The following is a 25915-nucleotide window of genomic DNA, read 5'->3' as shown; positions in this document are numbered from 1 at the left end:
AACAAAATAAAGATTGTGCTTCATTTGATTATTGGAAGTAACTCTTTTGCGACAAAACCAGTAGAACTGCAACATCGTCTTCTGAGCGACGTTCAGTCCTCTACATCAACTAAAGTTCTGTCAGAGCATGAAACAGAAGAGTTATTCGATCTTCTGAGTGGCGACGATGAATAGCTCACGTACCGGTATGTGTATATTTTGTAACCTAATTTGAGTTCTTGCTTTCTTTTGTTACAAATATAGTTGTATATTTCTAGTATATTTGACTACGGTGATTGAAACAACAATTTATGTGTTGCGTCAATAATGATAACATGTTTAATTAAACGTTATCGTATTTTATATGTATGTTGTTGCAAGCGATGCGTCATTTAATTAAGACAATATAGCAATTACGTATGAGACAATTTTTATTAATATTTTATTACCCCCCCCCTCCCCCCACTGGCTTATTGCACTATTCACAGCACGAAATTTTCAATGCACCACTAGTAAAATCAGTTTTAGCGACTTTCTAGCGACTTTTGATATTGAATCTAGCGACTCGGGTTTTTTTTAGAGTTGGCAACACTGTTTACAGCGCGTAGTCCTTGACGTTACGTCTTGCCTTGTGAAACTGTTGTTTATGTCGTAAACAAAGCTAGTAAGTCGAACGTAAATAGCGTAATTTGACGTTTTGAGACTGCCGTGCAATGGCTACAGGCACTGTTCTTTTCTTAAGAAAAGATTCTAAAATGGTGAGTCGTCAATCACTTTCACACAGTTAACGAGGCGTAAAGGATTTCTTGTAGTGTATTTTAAAATCCTTCTGACTTCTTGTCATCAAAGTCGACTGGCAGATGAAATATTGTTAATAGTTTTATTTGAAAGAAAGGACATAACTCTTGCCGTTTACAAGGGTCGCCGAAGTTGGCAGATTTTGATTTGTACACCAATGACAGAACGTAGGAAAATATTTTTGTTTCTTATTCGTGTCGCAGAAAAGAATAAGATTTTTTTATAGGGGAAAAATAGGAAATACTAATAGCATAGCTTCCGTATGTGTTATCGGATTGCTAGCTCGTTAGATTGTAATGTTAAAAAGCCACGCATTGAACTACATTCATGCATTGAAATACGTATTATACCAAAAAAGACAGTATATTTTATCAGTATAGAAAATTCCAGCCACACAGTCTCAAATACGACATAATCAAGAAATGTCACAGATGTACAAAGAAGCATCAGGACTGTCATCTATGGAAAATTATGGAGGTGATCTACAGCTGGAGGTGATTGTTGAATGAATGGTAATGGTATCACATTCTTCTGGCCTGTAGCTCTGTATTGAAGCAGTGTTGTTTCTTATAACGCTATTCATGTTGTGGACATAATGAAGTAATGAGAAGAAGTGTAAATTTAAAAGTTCTGTAGTGATATTTCTGTACAGATCTGTTTAAGTCCATTAACATTGCACACAGTCTGATTTCCCTCTAATAATTTGATATCACAGTTCTAGTAACTGACAGCTCTCCTAGAAGTAAAATGTGAAAACAAATTGGGAAAAGTTCCTCCTTGACAGCTTACATTCTTCACAACAATTTCCATTATTGTCGTGTGTGTGTGTGTGTGTGTGTGTGTGTGTGTGTGTGTGTGTGTGTGGTGGGGGTAAAAGTTGGGTAGGCATTACTCGCATCTGCATATTTAGGAAACAAGGAGAGAGAGAGAGGTGTGAATGGACTGTAATTTAATTTTGACAAAACTTTAAATACAAAATTCAATGGTTAGCACAGAAGGAGAAACTATATCCACAACACATTCAAAGAATTATATTTAAAGAAAATGTGTAGTGTGTGGTTTGTTGGACTACAGATGGATCAGTCAACACTGGAAACTTTTACCACACCCTTAACGAAGCATCTTAATTCATTTAGCTTTCAGAATGCATGATTACAGTGATTTGTGATTTAAAAATGAAGACACTTGTATATTTACATCTGCTCACAAATGAATTGTAGAATCATTCATTTGGGGAAACTAGCCTTAACAGCAATATTTAAAGAACATGAAACTATGATACATGAGTTATACCAGGTGTTAATTCTAGGATATCCTATAGAAATCTCTTAAAAACTCGTTCTGCAATACACACACTAATATACTTTTAACTAATACTATTTCCTTTCTTTTAAAAGTAAGTTGCCAGCTTTGCAAGTTACATGTTCTGCTTTTATATCATTTATTGATGGATTTACAATGTTTAGCCTAAAATCTCTGTGAAAAAAATTGGAAATCAATTCATATATGGAGGTGTTTGATACATCGTTACATATGTATTTAACTTGGTAGAGCATATTAAATGTCACATAGATACTTGCTTTTATGGGTTCCATTGGGCCATTTGAGTCTGTCCACATTTGCTTTCTCTGCAAAGGCTGCTTTTTTTTGTATAAAAGTGTAGCCAGTACCTTTGTTTGGCTAAGGGTTTCCTCAGTTTGTTTGAGACCATTATAGCCTTCCAGTGTGTCATTTCTGGAGAAAATATGCAAGTTTTAAGAAGAGAGTTAATCTTCTTTGTTCTCTGCATTTGCTAGCTTGAGCTCAACTGATAAGAGAATTTGGGGAGTTTCTCATACCTATTGTTCCTACCTTCTTTCTGACACCCCCTTACTACCTGCCCTTAAACACTATTTGGAAATGTGGAAGCGTCCGATTCCACCCGTCTGTTTTGATGTCAAAAATATGGCAGAAACAACCATCCACTATGACCCCCCAAAGTCACCTATGATGTCATTATGTAGACATGACAACAAACATGAAAATACATTGAAAAACCAACACACACACCTTCCAAAAAAAACCTAATGAAAGTAATGGGAGAAGTGTGGGAAATTGGGGGTTTTTGGGTGGGGACAAACTAAATATAAACACATGCCACTACACCAAACAGCAAAAACACTAAAGTAACAAGACCCCACAACCTTTCCAAATTCCACTACACACGAAATCCACTGGTATCGAACACTTCCCTTGACCTGTTATCCTTATGACAACTCCACATATAGCCGTCCCTGCTCAGGTGCCGGAACTTTAGCAAGCCTCATTTCTTCACGAAACATTGAACACTTCACGACCTCAGCCAACTGACCGAATAGCTGAAGAAATTTTATTAGAGACGACGCACTGTCCCCCATCATCGCCGACAACCTTGTCAGCCATATCCATGCCTACCAAAGACATAAACAAAGCAATTTACCAAAATTCACACACGATGAACAGAAAAAAAAAGCTACAATAACATCGACATAACAAAACCAAAATTGTTAGCTCACTGAAAAATATTCCGCTGAAAGCACAATCGCCACTGATACCACACACGTGCAATGCTACCACGCCAGTGAACCCCATACGCCACGTAACACACTATCCATAAACACACCACCAGAGAGAACCCACCGACCACAAGAATACGCCACTTATAAACATGCCACACACACAAACTAAACCAGAAACATCACCTAACACTAAACACACAAACACGCCACCAGAGAGCACCACCGATTACATCAAAACGACATCTACAAATATGTCATTCTCACAAACTAAACTCCGTGCCATTCTCTCGTCACACACCACAACAGCCTTAAGTCACAGGTCAAAGCCGACGGGTGTGAAAGAAACAAATATATCTCCTTTCTGCTGATGATTGGGTTAGTCTCTTATTAGACAATTCCTGTGACCTATATTGTTTATTTACGCAAGTTCTGGTGATCATTCTTTCAGTTTCAAGGAACTGATAAGTTCTTTCATTTTATAGGTGTAATTATGGTTTTATAATGTTGGATTTGTTGGTATCTCTTGGCAACCATTTCTTACAATTTGTAGACACTATTATTTGTTTTATGTGTTTATCCAATTTTTTTCCCCTTAGATTGCACAAGACATTTTCTCCCTGTATTGCAGCCACATGTTAATTTTCTGGTATTTATGGAGGCTTTATTGATACTTTGGGTTTTCACTGAAGTAATCAGTTTTCTCAACTGATACTAGCAATCCCAGTTTTTGAGTGATTTTCTGTAGACTACAAGTAGGCTTTCAAAGCTGGTGTTTACTTCAACAACTACCAAGGTTTGAGGTTCTGCTCGATATTGTCAAAACCTGAAAGCAGGGTCGCGAGTGAAGTACAGCACATTTATTACTGACACAAATGTATAGCCAGAACATAACTGATCTCCTGGCTAGAGAATGCTCCTATTTATACAAAGATAAGATGTGCCAGAATGCTGGTATTCATACAAATGTAACATATTTCAGGAACCTTCCAGAAATAAAAACTAAATAACAAATAATTCCTGGTGGTTATGTTTGAACTGGCAGCATGCCAGCCAGCATTACTACTACACTGAATGTGCCACAGTATGTAGTGTTGCTTCCTCTCTTGGTGACATAGTGACCTGCTGTTTCAGAAGTTCTCATTGGAGCTGATTACAGCACCCTGGATATAGATACTGACAATGGTTCTCTGTATGGCATCGCTGGCAGATCCTTGTCTTCTGGTTGTGTTATTCCATCTTCTTCCCTTTGATGAGCGTCAAAAGTAGTCCCTCCCATTGAAACATAGCAATTGGTAAGTAGGTCTTCAGTTTTCTTGAACCTCCCATCATTAATTTGCACCTCTGGACTGTTGTAGGGCTTAATATGGAGAATGTGAACAGTGTTTCAGCACTCGCATCTTATTCATGAAGGGTCATAATCTTCGACTTCATATGTGACTTTCGACAAGTGCCAAAGGATACAATACGGTCCAAAGTAGTGCTTTAGTAATATTCTAATAGTCCCACTTTCCACACTGTCCTAAAAATTAATACCAAGATTCCCAAACTTTGTCACTGGCTAGAGCTTGACATTATAATGTTCTCAGGCTTTCTCCTTGGCACTCAGTGTCCATATGTGAGCCAGCTGCCTTGCTTCTTTGTTCCTTGTGATCAGGTGTTTCATGTACTTCGCCATTCTGAGTATTTTACAGTTTAAGTGGAAACAGTGTATCCATTGTTTTGGGCTTGGTACTGTGGAATAAGAACAACGGTGCGACGCATTTACTGTTTCATTTCCCTGTGTTGTAAATGGATGACACAGCGGGCAGTATTGTATCCCAATCTCTGTTTGACATCTACATGCATAAAGAATATATTTGCCAGCGTCTTATTAAAGCAGTCTGTGAGGTCATTCATTTGTGGATGGTAGGCACTTGTTATCCTGAGGGTTATATTGCAGTGTGAAAGTACCTTTGATGCTAGTCTTGACTGAAAAGGTTTTCTGCTATTGGAGAGCATAACACGAGGTGATCTGTGCTTCAAAATGGTATCTTCTACAAGGAACTTGGCAATTTCTGGAGCTTCCACCGTTGGCACAGCTTTGACAGCATAGCAGGTGAGGTAGTCAGTGCAGACTATTTTCCATCTGTTCTCATTTGTTGATTTTTATGATCATTCCAGTATTCTGGAATGACCCTGAGGCAGGTGGGATTCATAACTGATGGCCCAGGGGTATCTGTCATGTGCTTGACTAATTGGCATTCTTTACAGTGGCTCATGTAGTTTCTAATTTATTCGCAGACACATGGCTAGTGATACCTGCATCTGATTGGATTGTCTTCACGAGGCTCCCAGATAACCAGATGTTGGAGCATCTTTGAAATACTCCAGGATAGCATGCCATAGATAAGCAGCCATTTCTGCCCTGTTGTACCTTAGTTCCTCTTACACAATGCTCCATTTATTAATTGGAATTCTCTTTTAGTCAGTTCCTCCTTCAGCACTTTTGTGGTTTTCAGCTTTATTCTTTCAGAGGATTTCTTAAGACACATAGTGTCCTCATGTTTGTGTTCACTTCTGTATACCACTGTGATGTCAAACACCTGAAGCTTCAGTGCCCACTTTGCCAGTAGACCCAACAGATCCTCCAAGCTAATCAGACAGAACAGAGAATGATGGTCCATAATGCCTGTGAATGGCTTGCCAAATAAGTACAGCTGGAATCTGATGGCACAGACAGTGGTAATGTACTCTTCCTTGGTTGTAGAGTAATTCATCTTGGACTACCAAAAGTACTCTGAAAGTATAAGCTCTCAGCTCTTGAGAAACATCCTGAATTTGTTTGAGAAGTGCTTCTATCCCATAACGCTAACATCGGTGTAAAGTTCTTTTTTCGCAATCTCTTCATACAATGCTAGAACTGGAGATGGTGATAGAGAGTCCTTAAGGACAGGGAACGATCTTTCTTGAACCTCGTTTCCAGAAAATTTCTTGTCTCCCTGCAGTAATTCTTGCGTGGGACATGCCTTTGTACAGAAGTTCTGAATGAATCACCAGTGCTGTGAGCACATTTCAAGAAAACATCTCACGTCATAAATGAGCCAAGGAGTCAGGAAATCTGTAACTGCTCTTATTTTCTATGGAGTGGCATAGGTCCCATTGCCATTCACTATGCGCACAAAGATCTTTATTTCTTGGACAATAAAGAGGCACTTGCGGATTCAGGGAGAGACTTGCAGGCCGAACAACTTAAACGTGGTTGTCAGTTGGCATATATGTTATCCATATGTCTTTGAAAGAATGGCAGTGTCATCCAGATAGCAAAGACATGATACCCTTTTAAGATGTTGAAGCAGGTTGTCTGTCATCTGTTCAAAGGTGGCTGAAGCATTTCATAGTCCAAAGGGTGTTATTTTGAACTCGTAGATGCTGCAGGTGTTAGGAAGGCAGTTTTGTGCCAGTTGTTATTTGCTAGTAACCTGTTTGCATATTCATTGTTGAGAAATAGCTCCTTTCAAGCAGTCGGATGTAATTAGTGTGTGGAAATGGATTGACATCTTTCTTAATGATTTTATTCAGTCATCGGTAGTGAACGGAAAAATGTCATATGCTGTCCTTTTTTGCAAAGGCCACTGGAGGGGACCAAGGTTTCTCTGTACATTTAGTGATGCCATCTTGCAGTGTAAGTTCTTCTCAGCCACCCACAATGATTAGTGTCGTCACTGGCATGTAGATCTTTTGTGAGCCTCAGTAACCTTTCGAAACTCACTAAAGGTTTACAGTTTAACTGTGCATCTCGATTGACGACTGGAACAAGTCTTGTAGGTGTCAGGATAACATTAATAGCAAACACACCCAGAGCAATCTTAAAGCGTACTTTTTGGGATAGCTCTGTCACTCTGGAGCTCTGGTCTTCCAGTCTGAATGCTTGTGATGCCTGCAAGAAGTCCCATCCTAGAATATCGTGACTACATTCTGTTAAAATTACAAATTCAAAGTTCATGTTCCTCTTGGGTGGACAGATTTCCGTTTGTGACCTTCAGCGCACTTGCTGTAGTATCGAGGAACATAATCTTCTTTAGCCAATGACAACAAGTATCCGACATTACAGAACAGGAAGCTCAAGTCAACTAGTGGCCAGACTAATTGGCTGTCGATGAGATTTCCTGTCGGCTTGGTAACTTTTGTCCATAGAGGATTTTCATCTTTTGGTCTCACCTCTGATAGGGGGTTGCCTTGCTTAATTTTCCTGAACTAGGCAAGTGTGTCTACCTCTGTATGGCGACAGGGAATGGCTACACCATGTTGAGGAGAGACTTCATCCAGGCTGCAGTGATGAGCTTTGGCTCGCAGGTCAGCTATAATAATCTGCAGTTGACACATGAAAAGGATTGTTGCTGTGGCATAATAGTTGTTGAACACTCACTGTCTTTCTCTGCAATAGTGCACAAGATGTCCAGGGTGCCCACAATGAAAATACTGGTGTGTTGTCATCCAAGCATCTATTCTTTTGTAGGGCATGTTACTTGGTGGAGGAGTTGGTTGTACGTGTGTTATGGATGCTGAGTTCTTGTTAGATGGCGGTGGCAAAGTAAGTAGGAGTTGGCAGAGTTCATTTTTTGTGGTATGTTGGACTTGTGTTAGGGACTTGTGCCAAAGATAAATGTGCTTTTCAAAATTCTTTGTTACATACAGACGTATGTGGTCGACATTCATGTCTGCTATCTCTTGTTTAATTGGTCTGACAGTTCTGACTGCCAACAAATGCTGTCTTTTTCTCGTATAACCTGTCTTATGAGAGCAGCAAAATCATGGTCTTCTGCAACTGCCATAGGGACCACAATCGCAATCAGTTGTACCTGTTTCATCTGATGCTTTTCTATCACATTTCCTAATGCCCCAGGGCCACTTGCAGTGAAGACCACCCACCCCCCACCGCAAAACCCTCGGGTATATCAGTCCCCACTTCTGAGCGGGAGAAGCGTAAGTCGTCTTCGGCTCCTCTCACTAGGAAGGGATCCCTTGGGGTCCTTCCCAGGTTTCTGCTGGTGGGAAAGATGACACCTGCCAGTGGATGAAGAGCCAAAAGCAGCTGGTCGTGGGGCTTCACACACATCCTCAGTCCCAGAGACTGAATCAGTGAAGTCCTCCTAGCCAGGGAAACCCAAGGAGCAGTGAAAAAAATCCAAAAAGAAGGTCGCCAAGACCAAGGGAATTGTGGTGGCACCCACACCACCGCTACTTAAAAGCTCTGCATCTGCGGATGAGGTGGAGATTCTGGGGTCTGCTGAGGACCTAGATCTTGCTGGATCCTCAGACACAATGGATACTGACTGCTCAGGCAAAAAGTCGGTGGCAGCAGGTGACCCTGAGGCGTAAACTGCCTTATTGAATGTTCCGTGTCTTCCCAGTATCACGATGACGTCATCCTCCAGTGGAATTGTGGCGGTTTTTTCCACCGCCAGCTGACCTACGGCAACTGTTAAGCTTTACACCTGCTTTCTGCATTGCCCTCCAGGAAACCTGGTTCCCGTCAATGCAGACCCCTGTCCTCTTCTGATATGAGATACTACAGGTACCTAGCGACTGTAATAGTGTCAGGTGGGGGTTTCGTTTATGTCCTAAATTCAGTCTGTAGTGAACCTGTGGCCCTTCAAACCCCTCTTGAAGCTGTGACTGTCAGAATAAGGATGATACAGGAAATAACTGTGTGCAATGTAAATCTTCCTCCAAATGGTGCATTATCCCTGAATGTGTTAGCTGCACTAATTGATCGGCACTCTAAACCTTTCCTTCTTTTGGGAGGTTTTAATGCCCATAACCCCTTGTGGGGTGGCACTGTGCTTACTGGCCGAGGCAGAGATTTTGAAACTTCACTGTCTCAGTTCGACCTCTGCCTCTTAAATACTGTGGCCGCCACAATTTCATTGTGGCTCATGGTAGTTACTCGGCCATTGATTTATTAATTTGGAGCTCAGGACTTCTCCCATCTATCCACTGGAGAGCACATGACAACCTGTGTGGTAGTGACCAATTCCCCATCTTCCTGTCACTGCCCCGGTGTCAAGCCCACGGACGCCTGCCCAGATGGGCTTTAAACAAGGCGGACAGGGAAACTTTCACATTTACTGTCACTGTGGAATCTCCCCCACACGGTAACATCAGTGTGATGGTTGAGCAGATTGGATCCACAGTCAGATGATTAAAAATCGCTCACCTGACTACAAGCGACATCTCCTCGTCATCTTCAACTGGATCTGGTGCGATGGCGTTTTCCCCATCGCAGTGGGGAGAGAGCTCCATCATTCCGTTGCTCAAACCTGGTAAAAACCCACGTGATGGGGATAGCTATTGGTCCATCAGTCTCACCAACGTTCTTTGTAAGCTGCTAGAACGTATGGTGTGTCAGAGGTTGGGTTGGGTCCTAGAGTCGCGTGGCCTACTGGCTCCACGTCAGGTGGGCTTCTGCGAGTGTCGCTCTACCACTGATGATCTTGTGTCCCTAGAGTCTGCCATCCGAACAGCCTTTTCCAGACACCAACACTTGGTTGCCGTCTTTTTTGATTTATGAAAAGCATATGCCATGACCTGGCGACATCATGTTCTTGCCACATTGTACGAGTGGGGCCTCAGAGGCTCACTCCCGATTTTTATCCAGAATTTCGTGTCGCTTCATACTTTACGTGTCGAAGTTGGTGCCTCCCATAGTTTCCCCCATGTCCAGGAGAATGGGGTCCCGCAGGGCTCTGTATTGAGTGTGTATCTATTTTTAGTGGCCATTAATGGTCTAGCAGCAGCTGAAGGGCCGTCTGTCTCACCTTCTATGTATGCAACGACTTCTGCATTTCATACCGCTCCGCCAGTGCTGGTGTTGCTGAGCATCGCCTACAGGGAGCCATCCACAAGATGCAGTCATGGGTTGTAGCCACGGTTTCCAGTTTTCGGCCACAGAGTCGTGTGTTATGCGCTTCTGTCGGCGTTGTACCGTTCATCCAGAACCAGAACTTTACCTTAATGGTGATCCACTCACTGTAGTGGAGACATATCGATTCTTAGGCCTGGTTTTCGACACCCGATTGACTCTGCTTTCTCACCTTCATCAGCTTAAGCGAAAGTGCAGGCAGCACCTCAATACCATCTGCTACCTGAGCAACACCAAGTGGGGTGCAGATTGCTCTACGCTGCTGCAGCTCTACACAGCCCTTGTTCAATCCTGCACTGATTATGAGAGTGTGGTTTATGGTTCGGTGGCACCCTCAGCGTTGCGTATACTCGACCTAGTGCACCACTGTGGTGTTCTATAGTTCTGAGTTGGGCGCGTATGACCCCACTTATTTTTGCGCCCTAAAACAAAATAAAACAAAACAATCACTCGTGGAGCATCAACAGTAGCTTCCACTTTTCCCCCGACAAGACTGTCTGTATGAACTTCTTTGACGCAGTGTGTTTCTTCCCCCATCCCTATGTCTCGGCACATTCCTTCTTCCATTCGTTGACCCAATGAAACTCTTGGTACTCAAGTTTCATAGGAAATTCTGTTCTTCTCATGTCTCTTACTTGGCAGCTCGTTGTGCTCGCTCCCTCAATACTGCTGGGGGCGCACTGCTCTTTGATGGGTTTATACTTGGCTCCCACAGGGCTCCAGCCTTCAGAGCATCTTTTCCCTTCAGTGCTGCATGTCTATCCTCATTTTCTTTTTCCCCCTCCCTTGGGAAATATGTCTTGGATGTTTTGGAAATGTGTTCTGCATATTCAGTATCTGACATCAGAAGTAGTCTCTCTTCACTGTTTTTTGTTTCTATTTTTCTTCGTTCCCCTTGTCCTATCCTTCCTCCACTTTGGCGTTTGAGGTTCCTCTGTTTCTTCTTCCTTCCTGTGTACTCCTGAAGGCCAGGCCACGCGTCTATGCATAACTGGTGATTGGGTAACGCATACGCATAATTCCCAGTCCTGAGTTGATAGGTAGGGTTTGCATGTACCCCCTGGTACAGGTCAGGCCCAGGGTGGGTTGATTGCCTGAGCTGCTGCCTTCCCAAATTACTGATTGGTACCTCTGTCAGGTGTTCCAATCAGCTTTGTAGTCAGCTGCTATGAAAACCAAATGGAATGAGGCTAATAATTCAAAGACCCTCCCAGCTGCAACACAGTTCCTTATGGTTTCACGTGCTGAAGGTGGTCAGTTTTTTTGCTACAATAAATCTGTTTATTATTCAGAAAGGTGTTGATGCAATTGCTGTCCCTGTGAAATCCTGCTCTCATTTATGCAATGACACTTCGCTTTTGCAGACTGCTTCTGATTCTCAAGCACAAGAATTGCTTGCAGCTTTGTTCCTCCATGGCTATTCTGTTTGTGTAGAGGCCCATCGAACGCTGAATTCTTCCTGTGGTGTTATTTACACTAGGCTGCTCGATGGTCTGAGTGAGGCAGAAGTCCAGACATATCTCTCTGGTGTCATTGCAGTCCATTGGGTGATAAAAAAAGATGCCTCCTTTGTGCCCATATGCACTCTCTCACTTTCGATAGTGATTTATCTATAAAAGATCAAAGCAGGTTATGAAGTTATCACGGTCAGACTGTATGTTCCAAGCCCAATGCGCTGCTACCATTGGCGTCATTACAACCACACTCAAGAGTCCAGTAGACACCCAGCCAAATGTGTAACCTGTGGTAGTGATGCTCATGATTTGTCTGCCTCCTCCTCCCCACTGCATCAACTGCAATGGTGGCCATGCCATCTCCTCCCACGATTGTCCCATGTATCTTGATGAGCGGGCTGTCCAGGAGATCCTGGTGAAGGAAAACGGGGCCTCACCCAATCACTCGCAAGGTGTTGGATGGTCGGAAACCCTGGTATCTACCATCTAGCACCTACAGTACTGTTCTTGCTACATCTCGCTCCACGAAGAACATGACCATGCAGACATGCGACCTCAAATTTAGTGCCGCAGTTGTGAAATCTCCCTGCGTTGTGATAGCGTCCCTGTCTTGTCCGCCAGCTGCGCAACACACTACCAAACTTTCGCCCCTCAGGGCAAAGTCTCCAGCTATACCACTGGCAGGCTGGAAACAATGGAAGGAATACTACCCTGAAGACTTCCTACATCCCTCCGGCCAACTAACATCCTCTGCCAACCAGAAAGGTTCTAAGAAGTCAAACAATGGCAAATGGTCTTCTCCTTCGCTGACTTGAAGATTTTCTTTGACGGTGTCACTACATGATACCCTCACCCAGCTGACCTCCGTGTCTCCAGGGCACACCACCAACCGTTTTTCTGTTCTAGATGCTGCAGGCTGACAGACTTCTGACATTTCTGTAGACCTAATGGAGCAGGATTCTCCTGCCTCTGTATCCTCTAGTAGCTAGTCTTTGAAGGCAGGCACTCGGCAGCTGCCGAGGTGACACCCCTTCATTTTTTTCATCATCATGGCTCTCCTCCAATGGAACATTTGTGGTCTTCAATCCAACAGAGGATTTCTGGCTGCTCTCAGAGTTGCTGCGTTCACTTGTTCTCTGCCTTCAGGAAGCAAAAGTGCATCGCCGCAACCGATTTGAGCTCTCGCATTTCTTCCCAGTCCGTTTTGATCTTCCCCCGATAACGGCATTCCATCTCATGGGGGAGTCATGCTGCTCATACGGGATAACATTCATAGTCAACCCATCTACCCGACTACCTCATTTGACCTTTTCCCTTTGTACCGTTTACATCCCTCCCGCATTCTATGTCATCAGGGCAGACTTCGTCCAGCTTATTGTGTGGCTACCTCACCCCTTTCTGCTACTTAGTGACTTTAATTTGCACCATGGCCTTTAGGGTTATCCCAAAATCTGTCAGAGGGTGCCCTCTTGGCTGACCTTCTCGGCATTAACACAGGAGCACTTGCGTTCCTTTCAGACTCCTCGCACACCTATTCCCATTTGGACCTATCCTTCTGCATTCTCCAGCTTGCCCATCATCTTGAGTGATCTAATCTCTGACATGTACTCAGGCGACAATATCCTGTTTGCTATCCATTTGCTGACTCCTATGCCAGCTCCGTGCACGTCTAAATAGCAGCTTATCAAGGCCGACTGGAGGCTTTACTCCTCTCTGGTGACCTTCAGCGAACATTATTTCCCCAGGTGTGATGACCATGTAGAATATCTTAGGAACATTAACCTTACTACCGCAGAATGTACAATTTCTTGCACTTCCTTCTTACCATGTCATGTTCCAGTCCCTTGGTGGACAGAGGCATGCCACGACGCAATTTGCACGTGGACACGTGCTCTCCACATTTTTAACTGTCAGCCTACAATGACAAACGACATTCATTATAAACAGTTGTGTGCACAGTGTCATGTTCTTCGGGATAGCAAAAAAGCTAGCTGGATTTTATCCATTAATTCTGTTAACAGTTCCACCCCCTCTTCCGTCGTGTGGGGCCAACTCCGATGGCTATTTGGTACCAAGATCCATTTCCCAATTTCCAGCCTGGCAGTAGCAGATGATGCCATTGTAGACCCGATTGCTATCTCAAACACCTTGGGTCGCCATTTTGCAGAGATTTCGAGCTCCTCCCACTAGCACCCTACTTTCCTCTATCGGAAACGAGTGGAGGTAGCTCAGGCAATATCCTTCTCATAATTGCGAGTGCTGCAGTCCCACCATTGAGGGAGCTAAATCACGCTTTCACGTCATCCCCATCCTCAGCCCCAGGGCCAGACTATGTTAACATTCAGAACTGCGGAACCCCTCTCTTGCAGGCAATCACTTTCTGCTTCATAACTACAACTGCATCGGGGCAGAGTGCATCTTTCCCATACGCTGCCATGAACTACTGTCATACCCATTTCTAAGCCCGGTAAGGACAAACAGCTTTCTCCAAGCTACCGTCCCATTTCTCTCACCAGCTGTATTTGTAAGGTAATGGAATACATGATTCATGCTGAGTTGGTATGGTGGGTTGAGTCTCCCAATTTACTTACCACTGCACAGTGTGGATTTCAAACACGCTGTTCTGTAGTTGATAATCTCGTCACTTTTTCCACGCATATCGTGAATGGTTTTTTGCAGAAATCCCAGACTGTGATCGTGTTTTCCAATGTGGAGAAAGCCTACGACACCTACTGCCTTGTTTTCTTCAAGAGTTTTTAAAAGACAGAGTTTTCATGGTATGTGTGGGTTCTGCCTTGTCAGACACCTTTATCCAGGAAAACAGTGTGCCTCAGAGTTCCATCCTGAGCGCCATCCCCTTTGCTATCGCCATTAACCCTATAATGGCCTGTCTCCTGCTGGGTATCTCTGGCCCCCATTTCGTTGACGATTTTGCCATCTAGTGCAGTTCTCCAAAGACTTGTATAACTTAGCGGCTCTTCAGCAATGTCTTGCTCGTTGTTACTCATGGAGGATTGGCGTTCGTTTTTCCACTGACAGAACCACTTGTATGAATTTATGGCGGTGCAATTGGTTTCTTCCACTGTCTTTACATCTTCGTTCTGTTGCTCTTCTGTTCATTGAAACTATGAAATTCCTGTGGCTCCTGCTCAATAGGAAACTTTCTTAGTTCTCTGAAGAGTCTTATGTGGCAGCCCGCTGTATGCAGTCCCTCAGTGTCCTACATGTCTTCAGTGGTACTTCCTGGGGAGCAGATCGAACCACCCTCCTCTGTTTCTACTGGTTCCTTGTCCGTTCAATACTAGACTGAAAGTGCTTTGTTTCTGCATCTGCACATTTGTCCCTCTTATGCTTTCTAAATGCTATCCATGATTATGGCATCCATTTGGCCACTGGGGCCTTTTACACTAACCCGGTTGAGAGTCTGTATGCAGAATGTGCCAAACTACTGCTGTCCTACCGCCATGACTTTCTCCTCAGTAGTTATGCATGCTGATTGTCTGCCATGCATGACCATCCATCCTATGCCACCTTCTTCAATGACTCCTTTGATCGCCAGTGTGGGGCATGTCCCTCTTCTCTGTTAACTCGTGGAGTTCGCGTTCGGCTGTTGCTCCAGAAGCTTACCCTCACATTACCTGTAACATTTGGGAACCCTTCACCACCGTGGCTTCATATGGTGGCTGTTCATCGTGGCTTTCATTTGCTTTCTAAGGACATCACTCCAGCCTCGCTCTATCACCTTCCGTTTCCCAACCTTTGCATGGAGCTTTGCAATAGTGCCTCTGTGTACACTGATGGCTCTCATGCTGACCAGCGTGTCGAGTGTGCTTTTGTCATTGACAAAAATGGTTTTTGCTATTGGCTTCTGGAACACTGCTCAGTATTTACAGCAGAGCTCTTTGCCATGTATGAAGCCATGAAATACATAGTGTGACACAGGATTTTCAATTGTGTCATCTGCTCAGACTCTCTTAGTGCCCTTCAAAGTCTCTGTGTGCTGTACACCATCCATCCCTTAGTGCAAAAGGGAGCAGGAAAGTGGTCACTTGCTTACCCTTAATGGAGCCAATGTGTTGTTTATGTGGGTTCCTGGTCACATCAGTCTGACAGGAAATGAGGCCTCTGACACTGCCTTCAAGGTTGCAGTCCTCATACCTCAGCCCGCTAGTTCATACATTTCCTCAGACGATCTGTCGCTGTATGTCAGCAGGTGGTGTCACTTTGGCATCTCCACTGGTCTTCCTTTTGTGGGAGTGAGCTTCAGATTATTAAGCCTCTCCCAACAGCTTGAATGACCACCTCTTGCCCCTGTCCTCGATAGGTTGTGTATTGGGCACTATCTTTTTAGCCATCACCATTTGTTAAGTGGTGCTCCCCCACAATGAAGTGCATATTGCACAGTGGTTTAGTGGTTTAGTTGTAAAATTCCATTATGGCTTCCCGGTGATATCAGGAGAAGGCTGTCTTTTATTTCTGTTCCACCAGCCTGTAGAAATACAACCAGCCTTTCTTTCTGTGGGATTTGGATTCTGAACTGTCAGTAGCTCGTGATACTATGCCTGGTCATGGCCTGATAACATACAGTATGTTGAAACAGTTGGACCTGTCGTCAAGAGGTGCTCCTTCAGCTCTCCAGTGAAATTTGGATGACAGGAGACTTTCCCAGTTTGTGAAAAGAATCAGTTTAAATCCCAATTTTAAAACCAAGGTAGGATCGGACTGCCCTTGGTAGTAATTGTAGCACTAGCCTGACGAGCCACATAAGAAATAAACTGGAGTATATGGTCAACCAGCACCTAGTGTGGGTTCTCCAGACCATGTCCATACTATGTCACTCCCAATGCGGTTTCAGGTGGTATCCCTCCACACTAGACATGACCCTGCTCGAATTACCATTTCAACTAGCTTTCTTCTGCAAGCAACACCTTATTGGTGTCTTGTTTGATTTGGGAAAAGGCCTGTGATATTACCTGGAGGCATAATATTTTGTTACAGCTCTTTCAGTGGGAGTTCCATGGTCATCTACGCATCTTCGTACAGTCCTTCCTCTTGGACAGGTATTTTAGATTCGGGGTTGGGAATGTCCTGTCTGACCAATTTGAGCTGGAGAACGGTGTCCCTCATGGAAGTGTTTTAAAGGTAATGGCGTTTACCATGTCCACATTGTGGCATTACATACTGTGTTTGTAGATGATTCCCACTTCTTCTGTGCATTCTCCAACCCTTCAAATTAGATTTGACCATCAGTTGGTTGGAGGAATGGTCAAACACCACATGTTTCAAATAATTTTTTGGAGACATGGCTGCCACACCTTAAAGAACTGAAATCAAGATGTCTCAAGGTTTTAAACATCCTTAAATGTCTATCATAGACCTTGGGGAACCAACAGGGTACGTCTGCTACAACTTAGTAAGGCCTTTTTGCAACATCAACTTGATTATGGGTGTCAGGTTTATTGATTAGCAAGGCCTTCGTACCACAAAATGCTGGATATGGTTCACCACTAGGGTATTGGGCTTTCAACAGGGGTTTATTGTAAAAGTCCAGTTGCTAGCCTGTGTGCAGAGGCTGTTGGTGAGCCGCCACTGTCTGACAGTCATACAATGCTTTGTGTGTTCCTAAATTGCTAGCATCCAGCTCTATTGCACAGCTCCCACTGGAATGGCTGTTCATTCACTGTCCATGGGCAGGTGGGTAGTATTAAGGTCTAAAGGGAGGTGTGGAGTAGGTGATCCCTTTGGCTATGCTCCAAATTTCTTTTAGGAGTGCTTGCTTACAGGAAGAATTGTACCAAGGCTACATTTTTAAAATTAAATTTAATGGGAGTTTACATCGCCACCCAGATTTTATTACTGTTTACACAGATGGGTCTAAGCAGGGGGATTTTATTAGCTGCTCTGTCATGTTCTCCAACATAGCACACAGGAAGGGGCTCACAGAACAATTTTCTGTGCATTACATGGAACTGTTTCCAAATCTGAGGGAGTGGAGCAGATGAGACAATGCTGTGGCAAGAAATTCCTCATCTGTTCAGGTCCCAAAAGTGCTATTCTTGCTATTGGTTCAGATGTACTTGGCAGATTGGATAGGGCAAGAAGTGCAGGACACTCTCCTCCTTTTTAGAAGACTGACCTGTCATGATTTTCTTATGGGTTGCAGGGCACATAGTGATATGTGTAAATGGACTCACTGATGGGGCTGCCAAAGAGGCTTGCTTCCTTCCACCTCCTGTTCACTCTTCCTGTAGGCTGTAACCTCATTTTTGAGCAAGACCACCATGTGTTGGTGGGAGGCTCAGTGGCTGAAAGTGAGGAATAAGAAGCTATGTTCTGTAAAACCTTCAGTGCGACCATGGCTTACCTCCTTCTGGTCATGACAAAGTGAAGTGGCAATCCTTACACGGATTAGAGTGGGACTTTGCTCCTTGACACATGGCTTTCTCTGATGTCATGAGGAGTCCCCAGTATATCACAGTTGTGGTCACAGCTGTCAGTTTAATATATTTTATTTAATATTTGATGACCTGATGGCTGAACTGGGTCTCCCACAGAAACTTTCCTCTATTTTAGCTATGAGGCGAATTTGGTTTGTGTGTTAAGATTTCGTGTGATATCCAGAATTCTTCCCAAAATATTGGGTGAGTGCACAGCTGGACGTCTCTGATGGTAGTGGTGACATACTCATCTACCAGTTGGGGTGCTCAAAATTGTGTGTCTGCTGGGTTCTTTGCTGCCTAACAGAAGACGATAAAGAGCAATGACATCTGGAATTGCTTGCATGTCACAAGGCCGATAGAGGCATTGGGACTCTGAAGGGGTTACTCTGATGTCCTCCTTCATGATGCAACAATAAACTCTGACGTGTACTGTGGTACTCTCACGAAATTGCTGAAATGACTTTGTGTTCGTTGCCCAAAAATGCAAATGACCTTCTCCTCCATGACAACCCAAGGCCTCACAAAAGTCTACAGACCCAAGAGGACCTCACAAAACTTCGTGGGATTGTTCTTCCTTATCCAACCTAGGCTACATCTCGGATGTCGCACCTTCAGATTTCCATCTGTTTGACCCAAACTGTGGGAAGCAGTATGTGGGTGATGATGAAGAGGTTATTGATGCAGCAAGGCATTGGCTCCAGCACTGACTGGCTCCAGCATTGACCAGTAGAATGGTATCATGTGGGCATACAGCTCCTTCCCATTAAATGGCATAAGGCATTTGCATTGCAGTTGAAAATAGGATTTTGTTGTAAAGAGTGGGAAATAATGAGGTATATTGGAATAGAAAATAAAATCAGCCTGCTTTCAGAAAAAATATTGCATTACTTACTGAATCTACATCTACATGGATACTCTGCAAATCATATTAAAGTGCCTGGCAGAGGGTTCATCGAATCACCTTCACAATTATCTATTATTCCAATCTCGTACAGTGCGCGGAAAGAATGAACACCTGTATCTTTCCGTACGAGCTCTGATTTCCCATATTTTAACATGGTGATCATTGCTCCCTATGTAGGTCAGTGTCAACAAAATATTTTCGCATTCGGAGGAGAAAGTTGGTGATTGGAATTTCATGAGAAGATTCCGCCGCAACAAAAAACACCTTTCTTTTAATGATTTCCAGCCCAAATCCTGCATCATTCCTGTGACACACTCTCCCATATTTCGCGATAATACAAAACGTGCTACCATTCTTTGAACTTTTTCGATGTACTCCGTCAGTCCTATCAGGTAAGAATCCCACACTGCGCAGCAGTATTCTAAGAGAGGACGGAAAAGCGTAGTGTAGGCAGTCTCCTTAGCAGGTCTGTTACATTTTCTAAGTGTCCTGCCAATAAATCGCAGTCCTTGGTTCGCCTTGCCCACAACATTTTCTGTGTGTTCCTTCCAATTTAAGTTGTTAATAATTGTAGTACCTATGTATTTAGTTGAATTCACGGCTTGTAGGTTAGACTGATTTATCGTGTAACCGAAGTTAGTTCCTTTTAGCACTCATGTGGATGAACTCACACTTTTCGCACCATTCAGATATCTTTTCTAAATCATTTTGCAGTTTGTTTTGATCTTCTGATGACTTTATTAGTTGATAAACGGCAGCGTCATCTGCAGACAACTGAAGACGGCTGCTCAGATTGTCTCCCAAATTGTTTATATAGATAAGAAACGGCAAAGGACCTATACCACTACCTTGGGGAATGTCAGAAATCACTTCTGTTGTACTCCATGACTTTCCGTCAATTACTACGAATTGTGACCTGTCTGACAGGAAATCACACATCCAGTCGCATAACTGAGACGATATTCCATAAGCACGCAATTTCATTACGAGCCGCTTTTATGGTACAGTGTCACTCGGAAATCCAGAATACATCTCAAATCCCTTGTCAATGGCACTCAACACTTCATGTGAATAAAGAGCTGGTTGTGTTTCACAGGAACGATGTTTTCTAAACCCATGTTGACTGTGTGTCAGTAGGCAGTTTTCTTAGAGATAATTCATAATATTCAAACTCAAAATATGTTCCAAAATCCTGCTGCATATCGACGTTAATGATATGGGCCTGTAATTTAGTGGATTACTCCTACTACCTTTCTTGAATATTGGTGTGACCTGTGCACCTGACTGGGTACGGATCTTTCGTCGAGTGAACGGTTGTATATAAGTATGGAGCTAATGCAGCAGCATACTCCGAAAGGAACCTAATTGGTATACAGTCTAACCAGAAGACTTGCTGTTACTGCTTTAAGTTGCTTCAATAATCCGAGGATATTTACTTCTACATTACTCATGTTGGCAGCTGTTCTCGATTCAAATTCTGGAATATTTACGTCGTCTTCTTTGGTGAAGGATTTTCGGGAGGCTGTGTTTAGGAACACTGCTTTGGCAGCACTGTCGTTGATAGTATTTCCATTGGTATTGCGCAGAGAAGGCATTGATTGTTTCTTGCCGGTAATATACTTCACATATGACCAGAATCTCTCTGTATTTTCTGCCAGGTTTCAAGACAAAGTTTCGTTATGGAAACTGTTATAGGCCTCTCGCATTGAAGTCCGCGCTAAATTTCGAGCTTCTGTAAAAGATTGCCAGTCTTGGGGATTTTGCGTCTTTTTAAATTTTTCATGTTTGTTTCGTTTTTCTGCAACAGTGTTCTAATCCGTTTTGTGTACCAAGGAGGATCAGCTCCGTCGTTTGTTAATTTGATATAAATCTCTCAATTTCTGCCGATACTACTACTTTGAATTTAAGCCACATTTGGTCTACATATATTATTAATTTGGAATGAGTGGAGATTGTCTCTCAGAAAGGCGTCAAGCAGATTTTTATCTGCTTTTTGAATAGGCATATTTTTCGTTTATTTATCGAGGATTTGGGGATTACAGTATTCAGTCTCGCCACGACAACCCTGTGTTCACTAATCCCTGAATCGGTTTTGATGCTCGTTATTAACTCAGGATTATTTGTTGCTAAGAGGTAAAGTGTGTTTTCACAACCGTTTACTATTCGCGTGGGCTCGTGAACTAACTGCTCGAAATAATTTTCAGAGAATGCGTTTAGCACAATTTCGGATGATATTTTATGCGTACCTCCGGAATTAAATATGTATTTTCACCAACGTATCGAGGGTAAATTAAAGTCGCCACCAACTATTATTGTATGAGTCGGGTACGTGTTTGAAATCAAACTCAAGTTTCCTTTGAACCTTTCAGCAACTGTATCGTCTGAATTGGGAGGTAGGTAAAAGGATCCAATTATTATTTTATTCCGGTTGCCAAAAATGACCTCTTCCCATTCTAACTCGCAGGAAGTATCTGCTTCAATTTCGTGACAAGTTAAACTGCTTCTGACAGCAACAAACACGCCACCGCCAACCGTGTTTAACCTATCCTTTCAGAACACCATTAGGTTCTTCGCAAAAATTTCGGCTAAGCTTATATCTGCTTCAGCCAGCTTTGAGTGCCTAATGATTTGAGCATCAGTGCTTTCTATTAGCACTTGGAGCTCTGGTACTTTTCCAACACAGCTACGACAGTTTACAACTGTTATACCAATGGTTCCTGTATCAACGTTCTTCCTGTGTTCAGCCTGCACCCTTTGTGACTGAAGCCTTTCTTGTGTTTTCCTGAGACCCTCTAACCTAAAAAATCGCACAGTCCACGCCACACAGCCCCTGCTACCCGTGTAGCCGCCTCCTGCGTATAGTGGACACCTCACCTATTCAGCGGAACCCAAAACCCAACCACCGTTTGGTGCAAGTCGAGGAATCTGCAGCCTACACAGTCGCAGAACCGTCGGAGCCCCTGGTTCAGACCCTCCACTTGGCTCTGTACCAGAGGTCTGCAATCTATCCCGTCGACTATGCTGCAAATAGTCAGCTCTGCTTTCATCTTGTAAGCAAGACTGGCAGCCTTTACCACTTCTGTTAGCTGCTTGAAACCAGAGAGAATCTCTTCTGATTCAAAGTGACACACATCATTGGTACTGATGTGAGCAACCACCTACAGTTGGCTGCACCCTGTGCCCTTAATGGCATTTGGGAGGACCCTTTCCACATCTGGAATGACTCCACGCAGTATGCACATGGAGTGCACATTGGTTTTCTTACCCTTATGTTCAGCCAAGTCACTAAGGGGCCCCATAACGCACCTAATGTTGGAGCTCCCAACTACCAATAATCCCACCCTGTGGGATTGCCTGGATCTTGCAGGCTGAGTGGTTTCCTCTGAAACAGGATAGGCGATGTCATCTGACTCAGCGATAGTGTCGGCCAAAGACAGCACCTGGAACTTGCTTGTCAGGCAAACCAGGGAGGCTTTACGTGCGGCCACCTGGGAAGTCTTTTGCTGCTTGCTTCGTCCCGGGGTGACCTCCCCCTCGACTACAGGTGAGGGGTCAGCCTCAGTGCGAGCAGTAACTGGGTTGGCCACAGGTGAGGACTGATCGGAGGACTCTGACGTGCTGAATGTCCGTTGGACCCCCACGGCCAGCCCACAACAGTTGCGTCCATCCACTGCAGCCTCAAGCTGTGTAACCGAAGCCATCACAGCCTGAAGCTGAGGACGAAGTGTCACCAACTTGGCTCGCATCCGCACACAACAATCGCAGTCCCTGTCCATACTAAAGACCATGTAAAACTAAACTATTCAGATAAACGGACTATTGGCATGTGCTGCACATCTCTACTGTAGACTCTGACAAAAATGCACAAACTGTGTCTACTAATATGCAAATATTCAAAAACCTAACTACCGAAGCACTCGGGTGAAACTAAGTAATTTGCCCCCGATTAGGAACTTGTAATATGTCACAAAATCGGTTTACTTTCTGATGCAGACAAGAATGCAAGAACTGTGGCTATTAGATATTAAATTTACATGCATAAACTCAAGAAACTAAACGATTAAAGCACACAGATGATATAATAAAATTCGATCCTGGTTAGGAACTCGTAAGTGTCACAAAAGCGGTTACTGTTGATGCATTTGTCTCGGTTGGCTACTACTGCTGCACTGACTGGCTGACTAACGCCAACAAGCTGTCACTAGTTTTCAAAACAAGCAAACAAACGACTATCGACACACGCTACAGAAATCTGCTGTAGACCTTGACAAAAACGCACGAACTGTGTCCAGTAATACGCAGATAATCCCTCGTATATTCGTACAGTCATCATTTAAAGCTATTTCCTGAAATTTCGTTAGCAGACTTTCTCAGAATAGTTTCTGTCTGTATAGAGTTCACCATTTCAATTCTTTCTATATCTCAGTGACACTCTCCTGTGGGTCAAACAAACCTGTGACCGTTTGTGTGCCGTTCTCTGTATGTGTTCAATATCCGCTGATAGTCCTATTTGATATGGGTCCCATATGCTTGAGCAATATTCTAGGATGGATCACACAAATTATTTTTAAGCAATCTGCTTTGTAGACTGATTGCATTTCCCTAGTATTCTGCCAGTCAACAAAAGTCTACCATCTGCCTTACCCCTGACTGAGAATGTGATCATTGCACCTCTTGTCCCTACTAAGTGCTACACTGAAGTTTTTTTCAACTGTGACTCACTAATATTGTATTCATAGGACACTGTTTTTTGTTTTGTTTTGTGAAGAACAAAATTTTACATTTTTTACCATTGAAAGAAAGCTGCCAGTCAGCATACCACTTCGAAATATTGGCATGGTCTGACTGAATATTTGTATAGCTTCATTCAAACTGTACTTCACAACAAGTGACAGTGTCATCTGCAAAAAGTCTGAGGTTACTATTAACATTGACGCAGGATTATTAATATACGTCATGAATAGCAAAGGATCCAACGCACTTCCATGGGGTAAATCTGAAGTTACTCAGTCCAGTCACATATTTTGTGCAAGTCAAATGCCTTTTGGAAATTGAGAATTACTGCGTCAACCCGAGTGCCTTGATCTATGGGTTTCAGGATGTTGTGTGAGAAGAGTGTGAGTTGTGTTTCATGTGAGCTGTTTTCAGAATCCATGCTGGGTGGCATTCTGTTAATGGTACCCCATTATATTTGAGCTCAGAATATGTCATAGGATTCTACAACAAATGGATGTCAAGGATATTTGACAGTTTTTTGGGTCACTTCTGCTAGCCTGCTTGTAGACAGATATGACTTGTACTTTCTTCAAACTACAGGGCACAGTTTCTTGTTAGAGAGATCTAAAATAGATTGTAGTTAACAGATCAGCTAACTCAACTGCAAATTGGGTGTACAACCTAATAGGGAATCCATGGGGTCCTGGGGCTTTGTTCAGTTTTAACGATTTCAGCTGTTTCTCAATGCCTCTGACACTAATATCTATTTCACTGATCTTTTCAAGGGTACGAGAATTAAGTAGGGGCAATAGTCCTGGGCTTTTCTTTGTAAAGAAATATTTGCTTTGCTACTCTTAACTTCAGTTCGTATTGTCCGTGAATGACTGGATGCTAACTTTGGTGCCATTAACAGCCTTTACATATGACCATAATTTGTGGAAGATAATTTGACATTAGTATTCTGCTACGGCAGTCATTGAAGGCTTCATGCATTGCTGCCAAATGCATTTCATTCAACATACCTCTCTCTGTGAGCCTATGCTTTATTGTATGTATACCTCTTATGCAGTACTCTTTCTTTAGACCTTTCTTTACAGTGACTGTAAACCATGGAGGATCCACCCGTTAGGAACTGCCCTGCTGGGTACATATCTATCCAGTACGTGGTCAAGTATTGTTTTAAACTTGAGCAGTAGTTCCTGTATATTATCCAGTTTGGAGCTAAAAGTTTCAATAGTTACCTTTTGTGTTTTAGTATTGTCACAGTAACTGCCTCATGGTCAGTGATATCCCTTTTGAGGTGGACTTCAAGGATGTCAGTTCTGTTTGTTGCCATTAGATCTAATATACTTCCATCTTGAGTGGGGTTGTGAACTGTCAGTTCTAGGTGATTTTCAGAGAAAGCATCTAGTAATGTTTCACAGGATATCTTATCATGCTTACCACTAACAGAACTGTAGTTTTCCCAATTGTTTGTTGGATGATTAAAGTCTCTTCTCCAAAGATTACAGTATCATTAGGGAGGTTATGTGCAAGGGAACTGAGGTTTTCCCCAAACTTTTTGGTTATATCAGGAGGAGAATCTGGTGATCAATAGAAGGGTCTTATTATAATTTTTTGGCCACCCTTGATACTGTGTTGTGCCCAGACAATCCCACATGCAGCTTCACACTACTTCCATTTCCCTATCCTGCTATGCTTAAATTTTCCTCAAAGATCTCACTGCTGTCAGCTTCAAGTTTTAGTGAGCTTTCTGAGCCTAGTGTTACATTAGCTTTAGTACTTTCTAGGAGTGCTTCAAACCCTGTGCACTTTGTTGCAAATTCTTTGACATTTAATACTGTCGTGTGCAGGAGGCATTTATTTGTATCTTGCATTGGGTACTCCACAGCTGTTATAAGGATTGAATGGAGAGTCGTCTAGTCTATTTCACTGTCAAGTAGCAGGATCATGTGCTAGAGAGCAAAATAATGGTTGTAAGTAGCTAACAACATCCTGACCATGGCAGACCTTTTGCTTAGTGAAAAGTGATGATACTTATCAGCTTAAGAGTACATAATTGTCCATTGCCACACAGCTTCCTCCTCTGATGATATAATCAACCAATGACTGAAAGTACTACTGCCTCTGGTACAATATATTGTAACCAGCTGCGTTTTATTTGCCAACTACATGACAATTATCAC

At 43.1% G+C, this 25915-nt stretch overlaps 1 protein-coding gene across 2 annotated transcripts in view; it reads left to right on the top strand.

Annotated features, from left to right (window-relative positions):
* The first annotated feature begins 590 nt into the window (after positions 1–590).
* The window catches only part of LOC124804808 (survival motor neuron protein), a 128686-nt gene continuing 103361 nt past the window's right edge, over positions 591–25915 (top strand). The window contains exon 1 of one of the 2 annotated variants that reach the window (XM_047265145.1): positions 591–737. In XM_047265145.1, the coding sequence (XP_047121101.1) occupies positions 693–737 (45 nt within the window). In that variant the 5' untranslated portion in view covers positions 591–692. Of the gene's footprint in view, positions 738–843; positions 1290–25915 lie in introns of those variants that run through there. The other variant, XM_047265146.1, reaches the window with a different exon arrangement.

The sequence above is a fragment of the Schistocerca piceifrons genome, chromosome 7 (assembly GCF_021461385.2).
Source record: "Schistocerca piceifrons isolate TAMUIC-IGC-003096 chromosome 7, iqSchPice1.1, whole genome shotgun sequence".
Lineage (NCBI taxonomy): Eukaryota > Metazoa > Arthropoda > Insecta > Orthoptera > Acrididae > Schistocerca > Schistocerca piceifrons.
This window is presented reverse-complemented; position numbering and strand designations above follow the sequence as displayed.